The 26,281-nt window shown below is 44.0% G+C and overlaps 2 protein-coding genes across 4 annotated transcripts; both read left to right on the top strand.

Moving 5' to 3' along the window:
• The first annotated feature begins 133 nt into the window (after nucleotides 1-133).
• On the top strand, nucleotides 134-6,203 carry C1H11orf97 (chromosome 1 C11orf97 homolog). Of its 3 annotated transcripts, none has more exons than XM_035542490.1 (4): nucleotides 134-258; nucleotides 928-1,032; nucleotides 4,731-4,856; nucleotides 6,064-6,203. In XM_035542490.1, exons 1-4 carry the CDS (start codon nucleotides 168-170, stop codon nucleotides 6,081-6,083), a joined length of 342 nt encoding a protein of 113 aa, XP_035398383.1. In that variant the 5' UTR covers nucleotides 134-167; the 3' UTR covers nucleotides 6,084-6,203. The 3 variants fall into 3 exon arrangements, with proteins under 3 accessions (XP_035398383.1, XP_050568854.1, XP_050568857.1); XM_050712897.1 differs by having other exon boundaries at nucleotides 142-333; XM_050712900.1 differs by having other exon boundaries at nucleotides 142-333; nucleotides 6,079-6,103.
• A 7,336-nt stretch (nucleotides 6,204-13,539) lies between these two features.
• Nucleotides 13,540-17,325, top strand: FUT4 (fucosyltransferase 4). The gene has a single exon (XM_035542708.2). It carries the CDS (start codon nucleotides 13,630-13,632, stop codon nucleotides 14,692-14,694), a length of 1,065 nt encoding a protein of 354 aa, XP_035398601.1. The 5' UTR covers nucleotides 13,540-13,629; the 3' UTR covers nucleotides 14,695-17,325.
• Nucleotides 17,326-26,281: the final 8,956 nt, after the last annotated feature.

Below are 26,281 nucleotides of genomic sequence, written 5' to 3'. Positions count from 1 at the left end.
TGACAGAAGGAAGAAAGAGGCGGCACAGCCCGGTACAGAACATCGCCCCAGGTGCGCGGGGCAGCCACAAGATGGCGCCGGGGAGCCGCTGGCGGGGCGCAGCCCGCCCGTCCCCGCTCCTGTGGCAACGGAGCCGCGCGGCTCGCACCCGCCCGGGCACGGTGGCCATGAGGGCGGCGAGCGGCGAGCAGCCGGCGGAGGAGGCCGAGGAGACAGGCAGCGATGGCCGCGGCGAGGCGGCGAGAGGCGGGCAGCCCTGTGAGCGCGGCGGCCCCCGGCTCGCCTCACCGCCTCACCTGGGCAGCCGCTTCCTTGCCCTTTCCCCGCCTCAGGGTCCTCTCCCCGCCTACTCTGGGCACTACGGGGGTGGGCTCCGGCTTCTTCCCGAGGGATTCTGCCCTGTCCTGGGTCTCCAGAAAGCCTTGGAGGGTGGGGATGAGGAAGGAAGGCGTTGCGTACCTCCCCAGGCCGCCTCCGTGGTGGCCCCACGCAAGGCTGCACCCCTGGGTGCTGCCTTCTTTTAGGGGTAACCTGTTATGAGGCGTCCCCTTCAGCAAGGACATTTTGGGGGCCTCCTCCATCTCCCCTCGGCAGCACTCTGCTCCAACTTGGGCTTCCCATGGAGGGACCCCATCGCCCCTTCTCCCAGGTGCCCGGCAGTTGCCTTGGCTCGCTGCCATGGATTTCACCTTCCTCTGAATCCTCCAGTGCTCCCCTTTTAGGTACCCACTGTGGTACTGCTGTGAGGAATCCCTTTTGGGGCTGGGCATGTCTGAACGCTATCACGTCTGTAAATTTGTCTTAAGGTGTATTAAAGATAAAAGTAGAACGGGACAGGATGAAATTACATTAAGCAAAGTATATTGACATTGGGGTGGGAGGCATGGGTAAAATAACTGGTTCTTTTGTAATGTGTTTTGCTAACAGGGAAGAAATTTGTATATGTTGAGCCATCTAGGAGAGTTAAAGAAATCCTTCAAGAAGAGCTTTATTTTCAGAAAGAAGAATACCACATTAAACATCCAGCTGCAGGTAACCCTCCTTACAAGCAAATGAAAAGTGTTTGTCAGAGCAAATGAAACAGAAGATGTTTTGAGAACTGTGGCAAAATTATTGATTAAAACAAACAACCCTGCCAAAAAAAAAACAAAACACAAAACAACAACAACAACAAAAAAGCAGCCTATAGCATTTATATAATGACCTGGAGAACATTTAGAAACAGAACAATTGCATATAGTCTTTACTATTTTTTTAGCCTGAAATTATTGGGAACATAGTTATTGAGAACATGTAATTCCATATGATCTATCAGTTTAATAAAACAGAAACAAATACCAAGTGCTAGGGAGGTTTATTACATCTTTCTTTGAAAGAGGTGCTGTATTTATTAGAATACTTCATCCGTTTCTGAAGTTGATGTTGAAAAGAAGAAGTTGAGGTAAGAATGAATAAGGTTAAATAAAGGACAGGAAAACAGTGAAGGCAATTAAAAAATCAGTCTGTTTAGGCAGTTTGAAGGTTATAGAACTGCTTGACTATAGTAGGCAAATGAGGAAATGGAAGTCTAAGAGGGAACAAGGTGTTTGGTCTAGATAAGAAACTTAATTCTGAGAACTGGAGGTAAAAATTAGAAAATCAGAATAGGAGTAATTAGCATTTTTTAACAGAAAGAGCCTAATGGTGGAACAATTTAACAAAGATCAATTAGATTCTCCATTTTAATACAAATTTTAAATATTTTCCACGTAAACAGCCCTAGCCCAAGCTCATTTGCTAGTCGTGATGCAGAAATGAGTATAAAGCCATGTGACCCATGTAGGACATAACTTACATCGTGGTGGTTTTCTCTTACAGCCATAAGATCTATTAATCTAATTGTAGAAAATTATTTTTCAGAAATATGTAGTGTTTAAGGATAGGACAGCTGATCTGACTGTCTCTACTGGTCAAGCTGCTGTACCTCAGTAGGTGCCTGTCTGTAGAGCCTGATGAATAAAGCTGGTTATTGCACAGCTTCCCAAATTAGTTTGTTCTAGTGGTTGGTGTGTTAAAAAATCATGCCTGATTAATAATGCTACGTTTCACTGCAGGCTACGCAAGTAGAAAAGGTGACTGTTAAATGAAGCCAAATTATACTTCTTTTGAGCAGAGTTAGGATTTACATATATTGTGTATTTTCACTTCTTTGAAGAAAACATCTCTCTAGCTGTATGCTTGTAACTATATTTCTGTCTGGACGCAGCCTCTCCTCGTGTTTTGGTAGGGCTTTTAAGAACCTTCCTGTTGAAAAAGCCCTTGGCATCTGCCTGCAAGGGGGGTATTCTGTGATTCTGTATCCTCTTAAAGCAAGAAAAAAACATATGCATGAATTAAGGGGACTGCAAAACCTCAGTTTTGGGGATGCTATAGGTTTCGTTGTGGTGGAAGTTGACTGAGGCCTAGTGGAAGGACTTTTTGTCCAGGGCTGTAGTGATAGGGCAAGGACTAATGGATTTAAATTAAAAGTGGGGAGATTCAGAATAGATGTAAGGAAGAAATTCTTTCCTCAGAGGGTGGTGAGGCCCTGGCACAGGCTGCCCAGAGAAGCTGTGGATGCCCCGTCCCTGGAGGTGTTCAAGGCCAGGCTGGATGGGGCTTTGGGCAACCCAGTGTGGTGGGAGGTGTCCCTGCCCATGGCACAGGGGTTGGAATTAGATGATCTTCAAGGTCCCTTCCAACCCAAACCATTCTATGATTCTGTGAATAATTTTGGTTTGTATGATTCAACTCCTTGCCTTTGTTGGGTCCTTTGTTGATAGTCTTTTTTTCAGTATCCAGGATTTTCTTCCAGAGAAGTTATGTATACATTGTAATGAAAGTCACTAGTAGTCAGTAGTTTATAGCTTAAGCAGTTTAGTGTCTCAACATCTCTCCATGTGAGTACTATGTCTAGCGCTTAATTTGATTTTAGCTCTTTAAGAACTCTGACCAATTGTTTTGCCTCGCCTTTTAAAATGTAAATACCAAATCTGATCATGTCATTTCAGTATTTGTATCACTAGTAGCCTGGAGAGAGAGAGAATTATCTACTTATTTTAACTTACTTCTTTACTAAAATCTAGAGCTAACATACGCCAGGGATGTTGAACTATTTGCCAACTGTTACTCCTAAATCTATAACACGTGAATAATATGTATTTCGTCTTTTGAATATATAATACATAATTCATCTTTTGCTCCATAATACATGATTCCTGTTCTGTAAGCCCATATTCTTTTCTACAGAGTAAATCTATTCCTTGGTTATATTAAGCTGCGTTTTGTTGGAATAGGCATGCCGTTACCTTTCTTAATCATGACAACCTCCACAAATGTGGCAAGGGTAATTCTGCCTTTATTTCCAAATCTGGAAAATTTTGAAAAAAAAAAAAAAAGTTTTTCCATTTTCTCTTTTGTGGGATTAAGACCCAACTGTAGATTTACTCAAAATGAATTTCAAACAATCGGATTCACAGATGAAAACGTACAAAAGTTAGGTGATGTAATCTGTATCAGGTTTAAAGACCATTTGAACCTGCAACTGCATTTCTCTGGTTAGGCTCCTTAGGCAATTACAGCACACAGGCAAATGAACTACTTATGTAAGCTCTGTTTATAGTAAGTGGAGAAAAAAAAGACATTTTGAAAACACAGTTCTTGTCCTAGATACCTACCTTTGCATGAGTCATGCTCTTTAAGTGCCTGTTCTGTGCCCAGTGACTGTAAAGGGAATCTGGGCAAGTAGCTGAGTTGCAGACCTTAACATTGGTTTGCTCAATCTGCTCCTGTGTCTGATGTTACTGAGAGCTTAACACGCCTATATTGGACTGCATTCATCTGCCAGTGGATCAAAATAGGAAGGCTTCAATTTGATCATATGAGTGGATGCTACAGAATATACTCTCGTGATTTCTGGAGATTCTCTCAATGAAATGCATGTTACAAAGGCTTAAAGTACTTCAGATAAAACAACCTCCAAAAAATATTTGTCACGGGAATGTATAAAATCTGTGTATAAGAAGTTCAGTGTATAATGGTATGTAGAGCACAACTGTTACAAGCTATGCTTAGTGTAATAATGCTATGTATAATAAGGTCAATTAGATGTCGGCGTGCAAATTACTCAGCAAGAGCGTAGTTCCTTTTTCATTAGTATACATCTAGAGAATTAGAGATGTTCCACAAGTGGCCAGGGCGTTGATTAAAAACTAACTGTCAGGTTGGAGGGTTACTGATTTACACAGTTCAGGTGATTCGTAAGCTTACTGTTTTACATAAATTAGACGACCGGTAAATTGTAACCTTTCTACAAAATAAACTACTTTTTTTTTGTTTGTTTTTTGTTTTGTTCTGCTATCGCTTTTATGAGGCCATTTGGTATTCCAGTATGACCAATAAACCATACTGGTTGCATTTACAGTATTACTGCTGTTTCTTATACATCATAGATCAGCTACATCTTGCTTCAGTTAGCCTAGTAGTCCTAAACTGTTCCACAAACACTAAAGAGCTATATATACGTTTAGCAATCCAAATTCCTCTCTGAAGATGTCAATCTGTTTTTCATTAATTATGGAGGATGATTATAGTGTTCTCCCTAACTATTTGTACTGTACTGACCAAAGGGACTGTCTTGTAAATGTTACATTCATCTAGAACAAGTTGAAGTAATCAGTTGTAACAGGGTTGTTTTAACAAATTATTAACAGTGGCTCTGGAAGGAATTTGGAGTCTGAAAAAGAATTTCTCCATCGGAGGCCTGAAACCAGCATCACAGAACAGAAATGGTTTACTCTTACAGCCTCAGTTCTACTCAAGGCATGCAGGAATGAAAAGTAAGAGTCAACAATAAGAAACTTTTGCTATAACACCTCACTTTAAAGTTGCAGGATAATATTCTTTTGTAATTCATAGATATCTCACTGGACTGCAGATCTATTTTGTTCAACGTTATTTTTCCATCAAATCACCTATATGGCCTTAGAGTAATCACAGCTGGGCATCTTTCTGCAGGGCTAACCCACCCTTATTAAGCAGCCAACAGACTTGAAATCTTTGCATAAGAAACCTGTTTAGGATTGCTGTGGCGAGTCACCTTGTTTAATATTCTGAAACCTTCTGTGAATGTAGGGAATAATCACTTCTTTCCTTTGAATGGGTGGTGAGTGTTGGTTACATGCAGGTAATGAACCTTACTTCCCCTTCACATTCAGCCTTAATCAATTCAAATGCTTGGAAAAGCCCTCCTCCATCATGTCTCCTGAAAGGAGATTGATCTAGGTACCATTTCAGGCATTTTCACATTTGCCTGCTTTTGCATAGCAAATTGCCATTTGCAGTTGGTGCTCTGGGGCACATATTTCTTCCTTTGCAGTCGCTGGGATGTGGCTTTTGTGGAATGGACCTACTCCTTATGAGCTGGTTGTTTTCAGCTGTCTTCTCAATGTGCCCGTCTTCTCTCTTTTGCTGGAATGTGTTAACTTTGCAGTGCGAAGTGAGAGCTTCCAACCCTGAGGGAACACAGAGTTCATGAGCTTTTTAAGAAGAATATTATTAGTGCCATAAGGTTGCGGACTATACAAACTCAGCATATTTGCCATTAGATGAAGCTACTTGTCATGTTCTCAGGGGCTAGTGGTTTAAAAATACAGCTAGCTGCATGAGTTTTATATCAGCACCTCTTTCTTGCTCTCTTGATCTGAGCTCTGGAGATATTCGCACCTTAAAAATTTGCTGCTTTTGCTCATAAACGATTGTCTAGCACAAATTAGTCTTCCAAATCTGTTTTGATGTGTCAAGCATTAAAATGACTGTGTATGGGAACGCAGATCTGTATTTATAAGATTTTGAAGTTCTGGTTGGATAGGGAATTATTTTCTCTTTATAGTTATCTCTATTCATAGCTTCACGCTGCTTTTTTACCTGTTGTAGTAGCCAAATCCGATCCATATTTCAGTTAGTGAAGAAGGTGTCACGATCCAAAAATTACGGAATGTTTCTGATGACAAAAATGTACTACTGTGAAATTTGACATTTTTATAGGTTTCTCTGTTGCAGAGTGATTACAAGTTCCAGCAGAAGATCATAATACATAGTTGGAGATGCCTTAACATTCCTTACGCTGAATCTATTCATAAACCCAGCAGTTCTAGGCCAAGAGTTTGTGATTCAATTTCTAGCCTGATTTAATAAAATGTTAACATAAATAAGCCTGTGATGTCTCTATTTATGTAAGAGTTATCGTAGTGTTAGAGAATGATAGAGGCAGCATGGAACTTGAAATAACCTGCCACTTAACTCTCACTTGTAACCATTATTACCGTGAGGTAATACCAAATGATCTTTAGTTTGTATTTGTTGTATTATCACAGAACTTCGGAAACAGAAGATCCTTCTAGGATCCTTCTAGATACTGTAAAAAAAACAGAACAAAAGAGAGCTTCAAAAGGTCGTGGGTGAGTGGGAGAGGTACCGGAGGACTGGCAGAAGGAAGTGGCACTCCTGTCTTCGGGAAGGGATGGAAGAAGATTCAGGCACCTACTGGCTGGTTAGCTTTCCCTCAGTCCCTGGGGAGATGACGAAGCAAATAATTTTGGAAGTCATTTCCAAACATGAAAGACAGAGGTTGGTTGGGAGTAGCCAGCAAGGATTTACAAAGGGGAAATTGTTTGACAACCCCAATACCCTTCTGCAATGAGACGACTTGCGTGGTGGACAAGGGGAGAGCAGGTGATGTTGTTTTCTTTGACTTTAACGAGGCTTTTTGACACTGTCTGCTCCAACATCCTCATTGACAAACTGATGAAGTTACAGGTTATGTGAATGGGTAAGGAGGTGGATTGAAAACTGCCTGAACAGCCAGGCTCCCAAGGTTGTGACGAGGAGCATGAAGTCCAGCTGGAGGAGAGTCACTACGTGAGAAGCCCAGGGGCTGACTCTGTTTAACATCTTCATCAGTGACCTGAACAATGGGATGGAATTCGCCCTCAGCAAGTTTGTGGAGAGTACAAAATGGAGAGGAGCATTCGATACACCAGATGGGCGTGCAACTATTCGGAAGGAACTCAGCAGGCTGCAGACCTGGGCAGAGAAGAACTTCATGAACTTCAACCCAGAGAAATGCCACGTCCTGCACCTGGGGAGGAATAATCTTCTGCACCACTACAAGCTGGAGATTCACAGGCTGGAAAGCAGCTTGGTGGAGTTGGCATCCTGCTGGACAAGCTGCTTTCCAGCCTGTGGACCTCCAGCCTGAGGGAGGTGATCCTTCTCTCTGCTCAGCACGGGTGAGATAATCTGGAAGGCTGTGTCCAGTTCAAGAGACATGGAGCAAGCCCAGCAAATAGTCATGAGAATGATTAAGGGATGTCACCGAGGAGATGCTGAGAGAGCTGGGAGTGCTTAGGCTCTTTGAGGTCTAAGAACCGCTAGGAAGAGATGAGATCCAGCTCAAGGAGTGAGGCAAAAGCTCTGTTTGTACAGAACCTAAAAGGATCCATGATTGTGTCTTAAGTGCTGTGATAATACAAGGACTCCACAGTAACGACTGCCGTGAGGCTGGCCAACCTGGGGAGAGCTACAATTAGAAATAACAGGGGAGGGAGATGATGACCCACAGTCAAACGAGGCTGGTGAGCATGATATTTCCCGTCTTCACATTTGGCGATCTAAATTAATGATCAGTCTATGCCATATTTATAAAATAAGTGTAGCACATTCTTTTCCAAATTAGTAATACTTTGCACACTACAGTTTTCATTGTCAGAAATCTTTCCAGACATCCGTCCTGCATTAAGATAACAAGTGCTACTGTCTTTTTGAAGGAGGAAACTGTTTTGTACAATGAAAAAAATGAACTGATGGATGATTTAAGATCAGAGTTGAAAAGTTCTTTTTTCCTAGTGCCACCTCAAACTGATAATTCATGTCACTCTTAAGACATTCATGTGATCCTAAGAGGTGGAGATGGGATTTTTTTGTGGGACTCTGAGATTCTAAGGAAGGATCTGAATATTGTTATGAAAATACTATTTTCTTATTCAGAAATGTTATATTCTTATTCAGGAATTATTCAAGATCTGATTATTGTTAAGAAAAAAGTCTCAGTGACAACTTTATGAAACTAGACTTTGTTTGCTTTTTTTTATGCTTAACTGTGAATGAAAAGGGATGTTTGTTTTTTTTTTGATTGCCTGGAAGTCTTCTCAAATACTAAAAAATTGGTTTTATTTTGGTATCGGTGATAAGGGAAAAAACCTTAGTTGGCTTGAAGGTAACAATTTTCATCATTTCTATTTGATTTCTAAATAATACAAATATTGGCACTGAAAATTGCACCTGAGGCACTAGAGGATTTGCGGCTTTTGAAAACATTATTCTTAGTTTTCAGATGCAAATTTGATCGTGAATCACACAATGATGTTTCAGAAGCACTGGGTTATCAGATAGAGGCTTTGATTAATTTTGCTGTATCTCCCTTCTGCTCCTTCCTTCATTTTTATTCAAGCCGCCTCCGCCTGTTTTCTCATTCTTAGTAATTATTTTCTTTGTGATCTTATTTTAAAACTTGCCAAATGAAAACACTTTCTTGGTTCATCACAGATTTCTGCACTAGCTCAGTTTTGCTACAACAAAAACAGATTTGTGGAATTCATTGATGCCTTTGCTTCTTTTTCACGCAACTTTGTACAACGGAGAAATGTCTTTTAGATCTTTTCCACCGAATATTTTGTTATTTCAATGATGATTATAATTTCTTTTAATGCCTCTCATCTTCCATTTGAATCAAACCAAGCAATTTGTTTAAATATAATGTCATAGCAATACTATTAACATTACTTTAAAATTTATAATATAATATTTATAAAACTGGATTTCCACTAATCTAACTGCACTCATATTTTATCATAGTCATTTTTTACTCTCTAGCTGTTCAGCTACCCTTTTCTGTTGTTTTTTATTTCATTTTCAAACCAAACAATGCTGTTTTGAAAGACAACAGTTAGCATTGCTTCCACATTTCAAGCATTGCTTCCACATAGAGTCATTTCAAGCGCTGACATCTTTCAACACCTCTGTCTGCACTATCAAGTAATGAGGCACAGTAGGAGGGGTTCAACATATTAAAGCAACCGGTGTCGAGGGCCCCAAAACTATGTGTTTCAGGAGATTTACTTCAAATTAGAGCTAGGCTTGTCCCCTGGACTGCAACGTTGCTTCCGTGCTTGAGGTTTAGAGATGTGTGAAGAAAAGCTGTACCACAAACCCTTGCGCTCAGGCCCGTGGGATGCTCTTTGGGTGCAGTGAGAGCATCAGAGCATTCCCCTGGGAGCAGGCGTTTGCCTGTTCTGTACAGATGGCCACGAGTCACTGCTCCTGCCGCGGGTGCTGCTTACGATGCAGTCCAGTACTTCAAAAAACAAGACAGATTGAAATCCATGATAACTGCTAGCAACTACCCACAGAGCCAAACTCCAGCTTGCTGGTACACACACACACGTGTCAAATTATCTGAGGATCACCTGGTTTTGGCAGGAAAGTTTCCTGCTCTGATTTTGGTTCTGATCTACACTGGTGAACAAAGATGCATGCTGCACTGGAAGGTAGAAGAGACGGGATCCTTCCTCCATGGTGTGCACAGCACATCTGTTCGTGCCCGTGCCTTGTCCTGGAAACGTCAACTTCACATAGTTTTAGTACAGCGCTGCTCAGTCACAAATAGATCTGTATAGCCAGGCAGAATATTTTAACATCACATTTGCTGCGTGTGCAGTCATGTGGGCTTGACTGTTCAGAAGCTGTTCATCCAGTGAGGCAGGCATCAGCTTTCAACTGAATCTTTTATCTCTAGTTATATTTCAGAATTTTAAACTTCCAAGCAGAAAGATCATAATCCCCAACGTGAAACATTAGTTAATCAAACTGCAGGCATTTAATTTTTATACTAAAATACAGCATGCAATTTATACAGAACAGAACTTTTATCACTCTTTTTCACACAGGATTTAGGGCCTTACCTGGCAGAAGCTTGCACTGAAACTACAGGGACTGTTTATGATAAGAGATTTCAAAGTCATTCTTAAGTGTCATTTTGGTATCAGGTAATTTCTGCCTCTCCTTGAAGCTGGGCACATTCTTTCAGGATAAAAAAACACCTGCATGGGGTTTCCCTGGTTGATAGGACGTCTGACTTGATAGCTGTGGCTGAAAATAAAGCATCCTTTGGTACCTTTTAAACCATGTTTTCAAGAGAGTTGACAAGTAACTTCAAAGAGTCTTCTAGGCCTAAATACTTCTCATGTGTGACAAAATAGAGTGAGTCAGAGTACAAGAGGAAGCCAGCTGGGAAGCTCTAGGCAAAAACATTAACTGCTGTTAGAAACTGCAAACATTTAGCCTTCAAATAAGCAAAATGTTTTTTATTTTGCAACAACCTCATTACTAACAGACGGCATTTGATTTTAAATTCCTGTCTATCAGCAACAGTGGAGCTTACTGCCATTTCCACGGAGTGGTTCAACCACGGATCTCCAATTTGCGTATACTGTACCGAGAAGTCTGTGTGGTCCTCGGGCCACAGAGCGACAGCCTGGGCTGGCTGACCTTCAAAAGCAGACAAGATCAGGTCTGTTTCCGCTGGGATATCTGCAGGCATCTGGTAATGCTACTCGGCCTTCATCACGTTGTACTTCCCATCAGCATCAGTGGGTGTGTTTCCCAAGTCAGAGTGAACAAAGCTGCTTGAAAAAACCCTCTCTTTATGAAAAAGAAATTTTGTAAAGAAAAGTGCTGCTCTAGTCCCCACGTTCCTAGCTCCGGTTGAGGTGCAATTTGCGAAAGAAAGGGTGCAAGGGACATAGTCATGTTTCCTCTTGTTTTTTTTTTTTTTTTTTTTTTTCAAAGTTGTCACTAATTGTCTTATAAGAACTTCCATGTTGAGTTGTCCTGAAACATTTCATAAACCTGAATGAAAGACAACGTTGTTGTTGACTTCACTATGTGCAGGATTGGGCCTGGCATGATCAATGGATTCTACTTGGCTGGGTTGTGGAACTGGAATAGCTTACCAACAAATCTGCAAGACCAGAAATGAAAACTTGATTAGGCAAGTAATATCTGGTTTAGCTTCCTCCAAACTCATATATCAAATTTATGTTCTTGAAGGAAAACAAGTGCCATTGTGGCTCATACAATCAAATTTATTGGGTGAATCATAATTCCACAGAAGTCAGTTGAGCTCTCCCACTGATTTTTATGGGTCCCAAATTTCTCACGTTACCTGCAGAAGCAGCTAAAGAAACAACATTATTTACTGTAGAGTTGTTGACCACTTTATGTCTTTCATTGAAGCATGCCAGGGATTGTGCTCATTTTAGGTAGGGTTCATTATATTGGATGGGTTCTGGACTGAGTGATTCCAAGTACAGCTCATGCACTCAGAGGATTTGAATCTGTTAGCAAAGTATTTCTACATGCTTGCAGTTTTCTAAAATAATTTTCCCAGATCCCTGTTTTGTGACTAAAATCAGTGTTGTTTGTCAAGGCAGGTCCTATGTTTATTGCATCATTGTTTTATTTTACTACTGTTGGCTAGCACACTATATTGAAGACAATACTAAATTAGAAAAGGGGATTGTCATGCTGGTTTGGACAACTTCAGAGAGGACTGGAGAAGCTTGGTTTGAGCCAGCAGAAATCTTGGGGAATTCAGCGAGAGGAAATACGAAGTTCTGTATGTACAACAGAAAAGCCCCGTGCACTGGTACAGGCTAGGAACTGACTGGCTGATAAACAACCACGCTGTGAGGGACCGGGTGAACAGCAAGTAAAACGTGAGCCCTCCTTGAAAGGAAAGCAAGCCATATGCTGGGCAACATCAGGTGTATGTGCAGTGGATTGAGAAAAGTTGTCCCCCTGCACTCAGCACTGGTGGGGGCACAGCTGGTACTGTGTCCACTTTCCAGCCTCCCAGTTTGAGGTGGAGGTTGAGAATGTGGAGAAGGTCCAGTGGAAGGCTACCAAGATGATGAGGGGTCCTACAGCACACAAACTGAGGTTGAGGGAGGCGGTCTTGTTTAGTCTTCTGGAAAGGAGGCAAAGGGATGATTTAATAGCAGCCAACAACTAGCTACCTGAAGGTGTTACGAAGATGATGGAGCTGTTCTGTCCTTGGATATAACAAGGGGCTATAACAGCCAGAAATTACAGGTTGAACAGCAGGAAAAAATTCTTCACTGAGAGGGTGGCGCAGCACTGGGACAGGCTGCCAAAGGTGTTGTGGAGTCTCAGTCCTAGAATATTTTCAACTTCTTGCCGCTAGTCAAGCCAGCACCTAAGTGAGCAACGTAGCTGATGCTGACAGTGGTCCTCCTCTGAGCAGGAGGGTGGAGTAGTGACCTCCAGAGATCCCTTCCAGCCAGCACTGGGGGTTACAGCAGAGGCAGTAAAATGTTTTCTGTAACCACAGCTGTTGGTGTATTTTTTATTTTTTTTTATGAGTGCTTAGATCATGGACTGTGGAAGTCTGCAAGTGTTTTCATGTACAATTAATAAGTTTATGGACACACATGACCTAGTTGCTAATCTAACAGCAACCTCACCTGCAACCATTCTGTATTTTGGGGCATAAATGGGCTTGAATTGCTTTCTTTACTAACACAGAGACGAGTCGCAGAGTCTTGACCTATGTGGTATGGATACATTGTGCGGCAACCCAAATGGTAGATGAGAATCTACGCCCCATGTACCTTTGCTGCCCTCGGTGAATGTCTATGAGAGGTCCTTGGATCTATAGCTGTGGGTACAAAAGTGCATTGCATTAGAGCTGCCTCCAGCTCCGTACAAATATTCTCTGAATCGATGAACTCTTGGTTTGCTGAAACAAATGACTGTGGAAAACATCTCAGGCCTATCTGATCAGGTTTTTCACACTTTCTGTGTTAAACTGAGTTTGGAAAAGCGATTTTCTAGTAACCATGGACTTTTTTAAATAGCAGTGAGATTTAAAAATTAAATGAAAACATATGTAGTCCTAAAAAAAATTAAAGCGACTACATAATATATAATACATATATATATAAAATATATACACACACACATATATATATACACACTTTCCCAATTTGATAGTCCTTTTAGAGGTGCTTGAAACCGTTTGATGACTTGGCAGGAAGTCAAAGCTGCTGTGGCTGCCGTCTCTTCCTTTATTTTTTTCCCCCTTTCGCTCAGTAACCGATTTATTCAAGACTTTGCTCGACCTCACCCTCGAAACCGAGAGGGCTCGAAAAGATCCCCCCCCGCCCCCCTTCTTCCCAAGTACTCCCAGGGAAACGGCGGGCGTGGGCAGTGGGGGAGAGCCCTTTCTGCCGGCCCCAACCCCAAAATCATGAAGAAATAGGAAAATCCGGGTTCGGGGGAGCCCCTCTCCTCACGGGGCGGCGGGCAGGGCCGGCTGCTGTGGGCGGGAGCGGGCCGGCATGGCCGGGAGGGGCGGCGGCGGGGCAGGGGTTGGCCGCTGAGGGGAGGAGGCGGCGGCGGCGGCAGCAGCAGCAGCAGCAGCAGCAGCAGCAGCAGCATGCGCTGGGCGGCCCCGCGGCTCCCCAGCGGGCGATGGAGCCGTGCCCCCGCCGCAGCTGCCCCAGGAGATGGCGGCGGCTGTGGCGGCGGCGCTGGGCGCTGGCGGCCGGGCTGCTGAGCGCGGCGCTCGCTTTGTTCGCCTGCCTCCGGCAGCCGCAGCCCCGGGTCCCGACAACGGGCCGGGCGGGGGACGAGGTGACCGTGCTGCTGTGGTGGGAGCCCTTCGGCCGCCCCCGGCGCCCCGCAGACTGCCGGCGGCGCTACAACGTGACGGGCTGCCGCCTCAGCGCCGACCGCGGCCGGCTGGGCGAGGCAAGGGCCGTGCTCTTCCACCACCGCGACCTGGCCCTGCACGGAGCCCAGGGGCTGCCCCGAGGGCCCCCGCCTCGCCCCCCGCGCCAGCTCTGGGTGTGGATGAACTTCGAGTCGCCCTCGCATTCCCCCGGCTTGCGGGGTCTGGGCGGCGTCTTCAACTGGACCATGTCCTACCGGAGGGATTCGGACGTCTTCGTGCCCTACGGGTACCTCTACGCGCTGCCGGAGCCCCGGCCCTTCGTGCTGCCCCGCAAGACGAGGCTGGTGGCGTGGGTGATCAGTAACTGGAATGAGGAGCACGCCCGGGTGCACTACTACCGGCAGCTGAAGGAGCACCTGGCCATCGACGTGTACGGGGCGCAGGGGCTGGCGCTGGTGGAGGGCAGCGTGGTGAAGACGGTGTCAGCCTACAAGTTCTACCTGGCCTTCGAGAACTCGCAGCACACCGACTACATCACCGAGAAGCTCTGGAGGAACGCCTTCGCCGCCAGCGCCGTGCCCGTCGTCCTCGGTCCCCGCAGGGCCAACTACGAGCGCTTCATCCCTGCCAACTCCTTCATCCACGTCGATGACTTCCCCAGCCCCAGGCTGCTGGCCACCTACCTGAAATTCCTCGATAAAAACAAGCCTAACTACAGGAGGTATTTTGCCTGGCGGAAGAAGTACGAGGTCCACGTCACTTCTTTCTGGGACGAGCATTACTGCAGGGTTTGCGAGGCTGTGAGGACAGCTGGGAATCAAGTCAAGACGGTACGAAATCTGGCCAGCTGGTTTGAAAGCTGATGTTCCTGGTGGGTGAGGCTTGCTTGGTCAGCCTCTCTGAGCAGCAGCCTTCACTAAGGCATGAGGAAGGCTGCATCTCGCAGAGATCACCACCTTAGCAAAGTTTGTCATCTGTGAGAGAGATGTACGTAAATAAGCTGGGGAAAAAAAAAAATAAAAAATGACAAAATGAAGATTTTTACTACAGGGCAAAATCCTGAAAGTACAGAGAAACATCAGGCAAGAGGATTCTTCAAGAGCAAAGTTTAATTAAAGTTCCAGAAGTCATGCAGATCTGAAACCTTCGCAGTTGTGCACAGCTAAATGTAAATAAAACATGCCAAGTTCCTCGGCTGTACAGCTGAAACCAATTTTGTCAGCTATGACAGCTTCCTGGTCTGTGAAACTTTCTTCTGCTTATAGGGGATACGTGATCAGTGCTGGCTTTCTGCATTCCAAAGACAAAAGCAAATACTTTTAACAGTGATTATTAAGAAAATCAAAGTTATTTGCCGACAAATGCTGAGCCGCAAGTGTTGAACGTAAGAATGTGATGATACGGTAGCACTTTTTAGCAGTGCTAAATTGCAGCAGCCAAATAACAATTCCTTGAGCCAAATAAAAATTCCGTTTAGGAAAAAGTGTATGGAAGGGTCTGGGTGTGAGTGGAACCAACAGCTCAGATGATATAAAGTATTTCTTCCACTCCTTACCCAAACCATGAGCACATTTGTCCTGTATGAAGGCAGAGAAGAGCCGCAAGTACAGGAAAAGACAGAATGTAGAAATAAAGTTGGAATGTTTCCGCCCTCCCTTTTTTCAGGAATTTGAAAATGTTTACAGGAGTCTGCATGTTTTTCTCTGCAAAATTACTGCCATATAGGAAAAAGCAGGGAAAGGCTCAGAACCGCAGGGTTTTTTATTACTGTATTTAATATGTATACAGAAAGGCTAACTTACTTCTCTAGTATCATTCAAATGTCTTATTGTATAGCAAATGCGTTGGTGTATGGCATGGATTTTTAAAAATTCTGCCAGGTGACAGACTGCTCAGAATGCTAGCTCTCTGTTTGTGAAACAATAATTACAACAAAAATCCCAAAGTCCAAGTCTCAAATCACTACCTTCCAGAAGGGAAATTACTGTAGAGAATACAATCTAAACCGTTGTTAAATACAGGTTGTATGAGGGAAGTATATGAAAAGGGAGAGGAAGGATTTCTTATCTTTGGTTTTGAAGGTTTCTTCCGCCTTTTTTTTTTAATGTATAACTAGTTTTCTAGGCTAAAACTTCCTTGTGCACTGCCTACCCAGAACATTTACAGGAGGCGTTCCCTTTTAGACTCTGCCATCCTGCTGGACTAAGATCTTTGGAGCGGTCAGTGTGTGGTTACTTTTTGGTTATTTGTAATCTTGCATACTGAAATCCAGAGAGGGTCTTCAGTTGCAGTTACTGATCCACAGGAACCTCAGCCCTTCCTGCCCTTTGCAGCTGTAAGATTTGGTGGCAAAAAAAATGATAACCTACAAGAGTGCTGTAAAAATCATTAAGGGTTTCATCCTGCTCCTATTTAAGGCCATGAAATTATCCAGAGACTTCACTTGGAGTAAAATCATGGACACAGAACAGGTGGGGAAAGATGAGTTAATTGCAAATTAGAGAGAGGTCAGTTTGTTGCCATTTGCGAGTCTTATTTAGGTTAGATTAGGATTACACTTGATGTGAGCAATAAGGAATGTCAGGTTAGGTGCTTGGAGCCATCAGCTGACAGCCTACTGTAATTTATTGTAAATTACATGTTCCCATGATTAGGTAAGCACGGAACTAAAGATTGCTGAAAAAAAAATCTGAAATAATGATACAGTTTGTGAATAATTTGCAGAGATCTACGCCTTCAGATCTTGGTGGCTCCTGTTTTTATTCTCTCCTGCTTTTGTGGAAGGGAAGATGGGTAAAAGTACTTCATGAACGTGGCTGTTGGTCATGCCAGAGTTGCTGCAGAGATTTTATCAGGAAAGCAGAGAAGACGATCAGCTCAATGCAGAGTGCAGTAGAGGTGCTCCCTACTTACTGCTGCGCTTTCATTTAAACAGTTCCAAGGGATTCTTTAAAGCAAAGGCATGCTCTTCATTGCACGGTCGTCTGTTTCTCTGCCAATGGTTAATGCTCCCATAAAACTGATTTTGATAATTTTTAAAGTAGAAATCTAAGTATAACATTAACACTAACAGCCAAGTGTCAGGTTAATAGAATCTCTCTCTTTGATTTATCCATTTTTTTCTTTTTACTGTTTATCTCAGTTCATGTAAGCATATACAAGCATATACAGTGGGTCTATGAAAATGAAGCAAGTTATCTTCTATTCTAAATAGACAAATCTTTTGTAACACATTTTGAAAAAAACTGTTTTATTCCGTGTATTAAAATGTTGGGGAGGAGGGAGAGAAAGGAAGATGATTATGTTCTGTTTTTCGGAAGGAGAAGAATTGATATCACCCTTTGATTATAAGTGGAGTAGAGAACTGTGATCCTTTCAGTTACATAACGTGTCTCAGGGAATTTTATACTGTAAAGTCTCTTCATCTTCATAGAGTGGAGTAACTTTGTATTAATCATGTAGATTAACACTCAATAAAATTACAGAAAGGAAGTAGCACGAAATGACCCTATTTTTGTATTTCTTTGCGTGTTATGAAGGGTAGCTGTAGAAAACCAATTTTTAAAGAAAAATTCTTTTCATGTTTTCCACCTTTTAATCAAGAGAAGTGGCTTATTGTTCTCAAATTAGTCAGACTGTCTGAGGTTAGGAATGAGACCTGGTTGTGCCAGGGGAAAAATATTTTCGCAGGAGAGGCTGTACTGGGTTATTTTCACTATGAAAAGGAGCATTTATTGAAGTTGGATGTCTGCTGGAAAAAATGTCATTTAAAACAACAACGAAACCATCCAACAAACTCTCCCTTCACCTACAGAGAATTTGAAAGTCCTCGGAGTTTTTTTTTCTTAAATTTCAAAGTGTAACAGAGATTGGGGTTGGTGTTCAGCACGTAGAGCGACTCTTTTAGCTGCAGCTTTTTTCACGCTTGTTTATTGACGCCTTCAACCGAGCAACAAAAGACAAAGAGCCCCAAACCTTTTTCCCCTAAATTTCTCAACGTTTTTTGCAGCAAAGGTGATTGATGACCTCTCTCTTTATTCATCTGTTTCACGTAGTGGGGAGTTTTGAGTAAGTTTCAGCACTTCTCTTGAAACTTCCACCCCCCTTCCCCAGGATGTGGTAAGTGCTGCAGTGCTTGCTTTTTTTTTTTTTCCTTCAGGTGGTTTGTGCTGTGTCACCACTCCATTTAACTTTTGTAAACCAACTGCTTGTTTACCTGTGCCCAAGATGGGAAATGTTTTTTTGCTGGTTTTCCAACCGTGATTGGACTGTGGGCGGTGGAAACGGGTGGAAATATTTATCTACCAAACATCGGGTACCATTTGTTCAAGCTTGTTTGCTGACTTTTAAGTAAGATGTGAGTTATGCTTGATGAGTTTTAAACTCACTCTTTATCCAGCAATCATATAAAATGGTATTTGTTTTCAGAGTGTAAACAGTCCCTTGTAGGAAGCATAGAGCTGGCTCAATCTGCAATCTGTTCAAGAGAACATGGTGACTTAACATGGATTTAAGTGGTACTTAACTAAAGATAAACCAGGATCCAAGTCTAAACACCTATTTCTAATCAGGAAAAAAAAAAAAAGGGTTATTTGAATAATTCAAATATATCTTGTAACTGACTGTTTATCAGTTATGCTCCGTATACTCCTGTGCTTTCTCCTGAGGCCAGTTTGGAAGTGATACCTGAGGCCACAGTACCTATGCCTCTGCTAAATTCTGCAGATGTTGTGCCTTACAGTTGCTGCTGTTCCTGAGGGCCTCACTGCAAAGACTCCGAGACGAGTAAGAGAAAACCTGGTCCTCGGGAGGCTTCGGAAGCTGCGGGGATTCAGCAGTGAGGTGCTCAGAGCGCTCAGGAAGCATTTGGAAACCAGGAGCCCTGTACAGTGGGCAGTTTTCTCTTAAGAAGTCAATACTGCCCTAAACCAGTAAAGTCCTTCAGGGATTTCAGGTCTTTGGAATTATATAATTGTATGGGTTAAAATTCTGTGAAGAGAGTTCAAATTGTACATTATTTTAGTGACACGTAGGATTTTAGTAATATCCTTTTAATTACTATCAAAAGGCAGTGCAAAACTTGAAACCTGGAGCATCTTGTATTTTCCCTATTGTTTATTAAACCATCTTTTGAAGTTAATCAGCCCGTGGCTTGGCTGTATGTGTTATGGAAGTCGGCTCAGCATTTACGTCCTCAAATTTGACACCAGAGTAAAAAACATTCTAGGCGTTTTGGATGATGGGATGCTAAGTCCAGGAAGAAACAGCATTAGTGATTTATTTGTGAAGATTATATTACCAGGTAGCCCTGAAGATTTCCATTCCTTTATTCCTCAGAGATGGACTATGAACACAAAGACCTCACTCAGTATGTCTGCGCTGTGAAAAAATGAGTCAGGTTAAGTACAGCAGAATTTGTGCTGGGTTCAAGCTCTCATTGAGCACCACCAGGCATATTCATAAAAAAAGCCACAGGTTTGCTGTTCACTGCCCAGCCTGTTCAGTGTGGTGAGGAATATTTTCTGCACCGAATTTTTGGAGGAAGAGCCTGAATGGTGCTGAGTTACTCTTCATTCACAGTGGCTTCTTATTGCAAATATAAAATTGCTGCCATTATGTTGAATCTATTCCTAAACACAGATATTAAGTGTATTCTCCCACTCTTCAAAAGTACTTTAAATAATAACAAGAATTAAAAAAATATATTTCACTGATGTAACTGGAAAGGGAAAGTTGCTCTTGGATTTGATTCCCAGAGAGTACTCCAGGTGTGCAAAGCTGTGACCTGAAGCTTGCATCCTGGGCTTTATCTGCTTGTCCCTACTTCTGCCCCTGCAAGACAAGAAGAGCCAAAGTTGCCACCACCTCCTCTGTCTCTTCTGCTGCAGCCTTCCATTCCATTCCCATCCTTGTTCTGGCTGATGCTTTTAGTACAAGCTCAAGAGAGAGCTTGAGAGTGCAGCAGGGAAATGAAGAGAATGAGAGAGATCTTCCCAATCACGCTTCCCAATTTACAGTCTTCTTAAACTTCTTGACGAAAGGTGGTTGTGCTAGGGGAGGCACAAGCTAGTTTCAGACCTTTTTTGCACCTGGAGAACTGCTAGTTATCTGGGATCATTGTAGGAGAGGACAGAAAACACATCCCTTCTGTCCTCATCACTTTCACAGCCTGAGGTCGCCTCTGTTGGACCACAACTGCCCTGTGGAATAAGAACCTTTCAAAATACCATGGAAAGCAGTAATCCAACTAAAATTATGGCTGTTTGTCCGAGGGTCAAGTGCTTATGACTCCATTTCACGTCAGTAAGAGTTTGGACACTGCTCGCATTGGAAACAGGATTCCATTCGTTTTGCATCTGCCCTTGGTAATGGATAAAATCAGTCATTAAAAACCCTGCTTTATCCACAGCGCAAAAAATGAGCATTCTGCCAAGTTGCGTGAAGCTACTGAGGTAACCTCATCCTGCGAGTTATGGCTGTTTACTTTATTCTTCTCCTCAGTGGCGAATGTTCAATTTTCAATAAAACTCCCATTGTATCCCATAAAAAAAAAGCTTGAGAGAGAGGACTAGGAGGGCAGGGTTCAGTGCAGGAAGATGCAGGGCAGAGATGGCAACTGAAATGCTCACTTGGACAGCCCCAATTAATATAGAAAAAAAAAAAGGTGTGGGTGTCTGTTTTGCTTATTTTATTTTTGCATTAGCCCTGGAGGGAAAGACATTTCCTGAAACTTGGCAGATTCTAGCAGTCTTTTTGTCTCACACAGTAACCTCTCCTGCACGAGGTGTCTTTCTGCTTCAAACTTTACAGGGAGCTAGGAAAATGAGATCAAGCTCTTAAAGAAGGAAAACAGCTTGTCCACCTTTACTTCCTAAAGCACTTCATTTCATTCTTGAAATATTAGTAGTTGCTAATTAATTAGTATTAATAGTACTACTAGTAGTACTAATAGTACGAATAGTAGTACTAATGTCTTCGGAAAGCCACCTTAGATATATTTTGGGGTTTACAGAAGATGCCATTCCCTTAGTTTTGGTATTTAGTTTTCACTTCAGATTCTTTGCCTGAAGCTGTATGATAGCTTGGCATTACAGTTTAGCCATTTCCAGTTCTACTAATTAGAAAGTTACTGAAGTGAGGAATAGTTTACAGCAGCTGGTGAGTTAGCAGTAAACATTTTTTCATCTGTGATATCCGTATGGAAGAGAGGAAATCTGGCCTGCTCCAAGCCAAGGAGTCCGGAAAGCCTGTCTGCTAACCACAGCTCTGCCTTGTCATGGGCTGCAAACCACCGACAGCGAGACACCACCCACAACTGGTTTGCCAGGAGCAGTTCAAAGCCCAGTGCACGCCCCAAAGCTTTCTCTTCTCACCCCGTTCAGGTTGCTGACAAGCCCTGCCCGGCAGCGACGCGTGGGGCTCAGGGAGGCACCCACCAGGTGACAGCGCCGGAGGGACAGATGCCGAGGGGATTCAGGTCAGTGTTTCTGCCCACACAGCACCTGGGCTGATGCTGCAGCTTGGGGCATCTTCTCTCCCTTCTGGACACCTGGCTTAGGGTGTTCCGGGGCAGCCCCCAGTGGCAGCAGCAGTGCAGGCAGTGTGAATGAATGGCAGACCTGGCCACGTGTGAGGCAGAGAAATGAATGTCACCAGAGGATTTTTTTTAAGATGCTGAAGTAATACTTTGAGACCCAGTGCCTGAACAACTTGAGGAATGCAAAGAACTTCACAGCACAACACAAGAAGAGACCATTTTGATGTCAGGCAGGGACTTTGTCGTAGCTGGGCCTCAGCGTGTTCCCATAAGCTCCAAGGCTTTTTTACACATGCAGCAATCAGAAGAGGGCAAGAGAAAGCAAGGGCATCACCAAGGCAATAAAAGAAATGTGATAGATGAAAAAACTGCAGGAACTTGGGAGGCTGATGAGCATCCCCTGGTGACCTGACCAGGGCTGGGGGGCTCCCTTTTGGATCTCCCACCTGGGAGCAGTTACACCCTGAGCACACCAGCAGGGTGTACGATCCACTCTGCCCCTAGGCTGGGCATCACTAGGACCACCAGGGCACCGAACATCAAGCTAAGGTTAATTAGCTGGCTAAACTAATGACCGTCAGTGTCTGCTAGCTGTGGGACAGCTAGATACGGATAGATGATTTATGGGTTTAAATGTTTTCTCTGTTCCTATTGCTCTAGGGGTTGATTTATCTCCCTGTGCACTTATCTATTACACATCTGCTGTGGGCCATCTTCCACAGCGTGCTTTCATTTCCCTCTTCATGGCCTGCTCGGCTGCTTGGGCAGCCAGTCTGGCCTGGCGGGCTGCGGTACTCAACTCGGGAAAAGTACTATCATGGAACAACCGGTATGTATGAGATTTTCTTTGTTTGGTGCTGTTTAGGGATTGCAGATAGCCAGGCTGGGGAGTTATCAAGCAACTGAGAAGAGAAGGAAAGTTTGGTGATGAAATGAATGCTGTATTTCCTTGCCTTAACCACAGCTTAATCGTACCTGAAGGATGGAAGAGCTTCCAGAAGGCAAGTGTCTCGAAATGGCAAACTGACAAAACTCCCCATATATGTACTGTAATGTTCTCCACAACAGTAGCAGAAATGGAGATGGGGAAGATCTCCATTTCTTTTTTATAAATTCCTGTTTCTCTGCAAATTTAGATTCAGTCCCTGACTGTCTCAATCCCTGACTCCCTCATCTTGTGCCTCTTCACATAACGTGTTCACCTGCTTCATCTCGCTTATCTGCAGGGGGATCCAGACTGGTTATAATCTTCCCTCAAGGTTACCCACTTGCTGTTGATCGTTTCCTCTGGCAGATGCAGGGGACCAGCAGCAGGCAGTGAGCTCTGTGCTGGGAGCACCGATGGTTCAGATCCCATGCACACAGCTGCCGAAAGGATGCGGAGCCAGACCTGGTTGCACAGGTCAGCCCTGTGAGATGCCTGGTGCTCCGAGGCACCCCTGTGCCCCCCATCTTGTAGTTTGTCTAAGTACTTGAATAGCATTATTTGTGGTGCACTGCCTCTGTTATGGCAGATTATATCTTAGACCCACATCCTTAAAAAACCCACAAGCTAAACTCACAAGTAAATCAGCACAGTGATCTCTGGATACATCCCTTATGAGGTCTTGGGTAGCGCAGAAAGACTGCACCACTGCAGGCCATCTCCTGTTTGTTTTCTTGTGAATGACCTCATTTATTTTACAAAAGCTGCAGTGTCATCTTGTCTGAAGAGAAAGCAGCTTGCTTTTTTCCTGATGCTACCTGCTGGTGTATGTACAGGCTGCCCGAAAAAATCTGGCTGCTTGGGATGTTGGTGAGCCACGTGCTGCTTACACTGTCTGCCAACATGCATGCGTCCTCTGGATTTCAAAAGTGTGCAAGTTTTTTGGACACGTTATGCGCTAGGAAGCCAGAAATTCAAGCAAAACTGGTAAATTTTTCTATGTCATGTCCATTTTTCTAAGTCTAGATTGGGACCAGTGTTTTAAATTGTGCTGAAATAACACAATTACTGCACTGGTGCTCTGTGCTGCGCTGCCTTTGCGTATCTGGCACGTATGCTGGTGTAGCAGCTTTAAGGCTGCCACGAAAACAGAGGCGAATAAACAAGGGAATCGAACAGATTTCATCAGTTCAGATGAAACAGCTCCTTTATTGTAAAGCTTTAACCTGAGAATGGAGAAGATAATTGTAAATGGGTTATCTCAAGTTGCACAAATACCAGGCAGCTTTAGTACCTGCTACATGGTTATCCCAGTGATTGCAGTGTTGCTTCCAGCTGGAAGCTTAAATTTGAGCCTTGCAGCTCCAGGACAGAGCAGCTGAGAGCCCATCTGCTAAGGCAGGGCTCGCTTGGCAGAACACAAGTGAGGGGGGGCAACAAATTTCCTAACTACGCTGTGACTGCCCCCTCCTGCTCAGGCATGTTGAGGCTGGCATGGCAGGTCCGTCTCCGGTGAGGTGGAGTTCATGGCCTTCAGTGCTTGCAGAGTCATTTTTCTGTTCTTCAGGTGAAGCCTCAAATCCTAACTAATGTTTATTTATCTATAGGCTTTACTGTGTCATATGGATGCATATGTTGATTCCCTGTGGCTTACCCGCTGGCTTTAATTTGAAGTTTGCTATGAAAGAGCAGCACGTGTATCATTTCTGTGTATTATGAATGGGCGATTTTGCTGCAAGATGCTTCGGCATCAAAGATCCAGCAGTCAAAGCAGAGTGCTACACCATCCAGACTTGGACCACTAGTTTCACTTTATATTGAAATTAAGGCTAATTGGCACATCTGTAGGAACCTGTATTTGTTTCAGGAAGTCAGCATGCAGAAACTGGCTTTTACTGGCACACCACCTTTCCCCGTTTGAGCTGAAAAAGTGCCTGTGTAAGCCCACTGGTGGATTAGAGCTGTAGTGGGGGCAAGCAGGAGGGGCAGTATATTGGGGGGAGCAATGAACAGTGGGGAACATGACGGGGGAGGCAGCATTTGTGTAGGTGTGAGCAGGATCCAGGTCCTGGGTCAGGCACGGGGCTGGCACCCGCTCATAGTGCTGTCTGCACGCAGCCCTGCTGCCTTCACCAAGGTGTTCGTAGGAAGAATGGTGTCCTCCACTGCATTTGCAGTCTAGATATACCTTGGCACGTGGAAATGCTAAAGAAATATGGCCTGGATGATTGACAGGTCAGTAATAGCACAAAGAGTGCCTGGTTGGTTGTTAGGGGCCTGAATTTGGCCCCAAACCTAATTGCAGGGGGACGGTGGCTTTGTTCTCACCGAGGGGTCTGATGCGTTGTCCCTCCTGGACTCATCTCATTTCTCCTGGTGCTCTCAGTATATTAAAGCCTTCTATATCGATCCCTCTAAAATGCTACAGCTGGATGAAAGTAAAAGTATGCATTAGTCTCAGCAGCATCTCACCCGTCTGGTTTAACTGGAGCAGGATAAAAAACGCCAGCGAGGCAATTGACTGCTGTGGGGATATTGAATTTCCAGGGCTGTCACTCAGCCGATTTCACAGGTACTGCTCCACTCTGCTGAGAGAAAATAAGTTCAGTTATATCTCAGGTTACTTGGTATTTTAGCTTTAAGCTAAAAGAATTTATGGCTTTAGTGAAAATGTCAAAGAAACTTCTCTCGGCTCCTGCCTCCACGAAGTCGGTATAAAACACGAAAAGGATGTCTGAGGAGTTTCAAAGTCCATGTCCAGCCTCAGCATCTTTCCCAGCTGACAGAGCCATTGCACTTGAAAGCTTAGGGCCCTGTTGTAGACATTTGATCTGCTCCTCAAACAGCAACTTGCACTCTTTATTGGCAATAACAGGAATTCAGTCTCTCCGAGCCAGGAGGGTATGTGGCCAGGCTGTCCACACGCAGCCGGTGCGGTGTGGGAAGGGGACAGCAACTTCTGGAATCTATTTCATTTGCTCCTTGGGTTTATTCCAGCTGGTGGAGTGGAAGGAGCTTATCTGTGTCCCCTACCTTTCTGATAAAGGCCTCAAACTAGTCTCTACAATTCATATAGGCAGTATTTTTTGTCCTTTTGATACGCTGGAACTAGGGCTTTTTCCTAGTGTCCTGGTGTTCTGGGACACAAATTCACCGCCTCTTGTATGAGAAACGCCTCATCATTAGCCAGTTACTAAGATACCATTTTTCATCGAAGCCAAGCTGAGGTATAGTGAGATAGCTTTTTCCATTAATGAAGTATTATAAGATCTACAAAGAAAAATCTACCGTGGTAGTGCAGAGCAACTGATGCTGGAGACGACACGAGCAGGTGGCAGCCTGAAGAAAGCAGAGTAGTGCTGTACGAACACAGCCTGGGCCCAGGGGCTCTGCTGGGACCAGCCACGGGCATCTTTGCTGAGCTGATGCTCTCACGGGAGTTCTCACTTCTCCCTGGCAGCACAGCTGTAACCCCCGGGCTTTGCCCTCCTGAGGAAATTTGCAGCACAGCGATGCTGATCTCAGCCTCTGCTGGAGACGGGGATGTCTCCTTCGGGCCAGCACTCCCAGTCAGTTTGGCCTGGTGCACCAAAGCCATCTCCTCACCCAGCACTCACCAAAACATGGAAAGTCCCTACAGAGAACGGTTGGTGTCACCTGAAGGCTAGGTGCTGTGCCTACACGGCCACTGCAGAAATTATCTCGGGACAGGGCACTGCTGCAGCGCCAACCCGCGCTGACGTGGTGTTTGCTCCGAAAGCAGCAGAAAGCAAAATAAGGTCAGATTGTTCCTTCCAGGAGCAGTGTTTACATTGCTTTAATTTAGTAATAGGTGTACATATTCCCGGTGCTTTACATCCCTTTGATCTTTGTAATCACGCAAATTGCAGCACAAATAGAGCAGGGGCTGCAGGAAGTAACGCCGTGTTGTGTTCCTGTGCTTGCAGTGGGCATAACCTTGTGGATTTCATTTCTCCTGGACCTAAAT

The sequence above is a fragment of the Cygnus atratus genome, chromosome 1, assembly GCF_013377495.2.
Source record: "Cygnus atratus isolate AKBS03 ecotype Queensland, Australia chromosome 1, CAtr_DNAZoo_HiC_assembly, whole genome shotgun sequence".
Classification (NCBI taxonomy): domain Eukaryota; kingdom Metazoa; phylum Chordata; class Aves; order Anseriformes; family Anatidae; genus Cygnus; species Cygnus atratus.
This window is presented reverse-complemented; position numbering and strand designations above follow the sequence as displayed.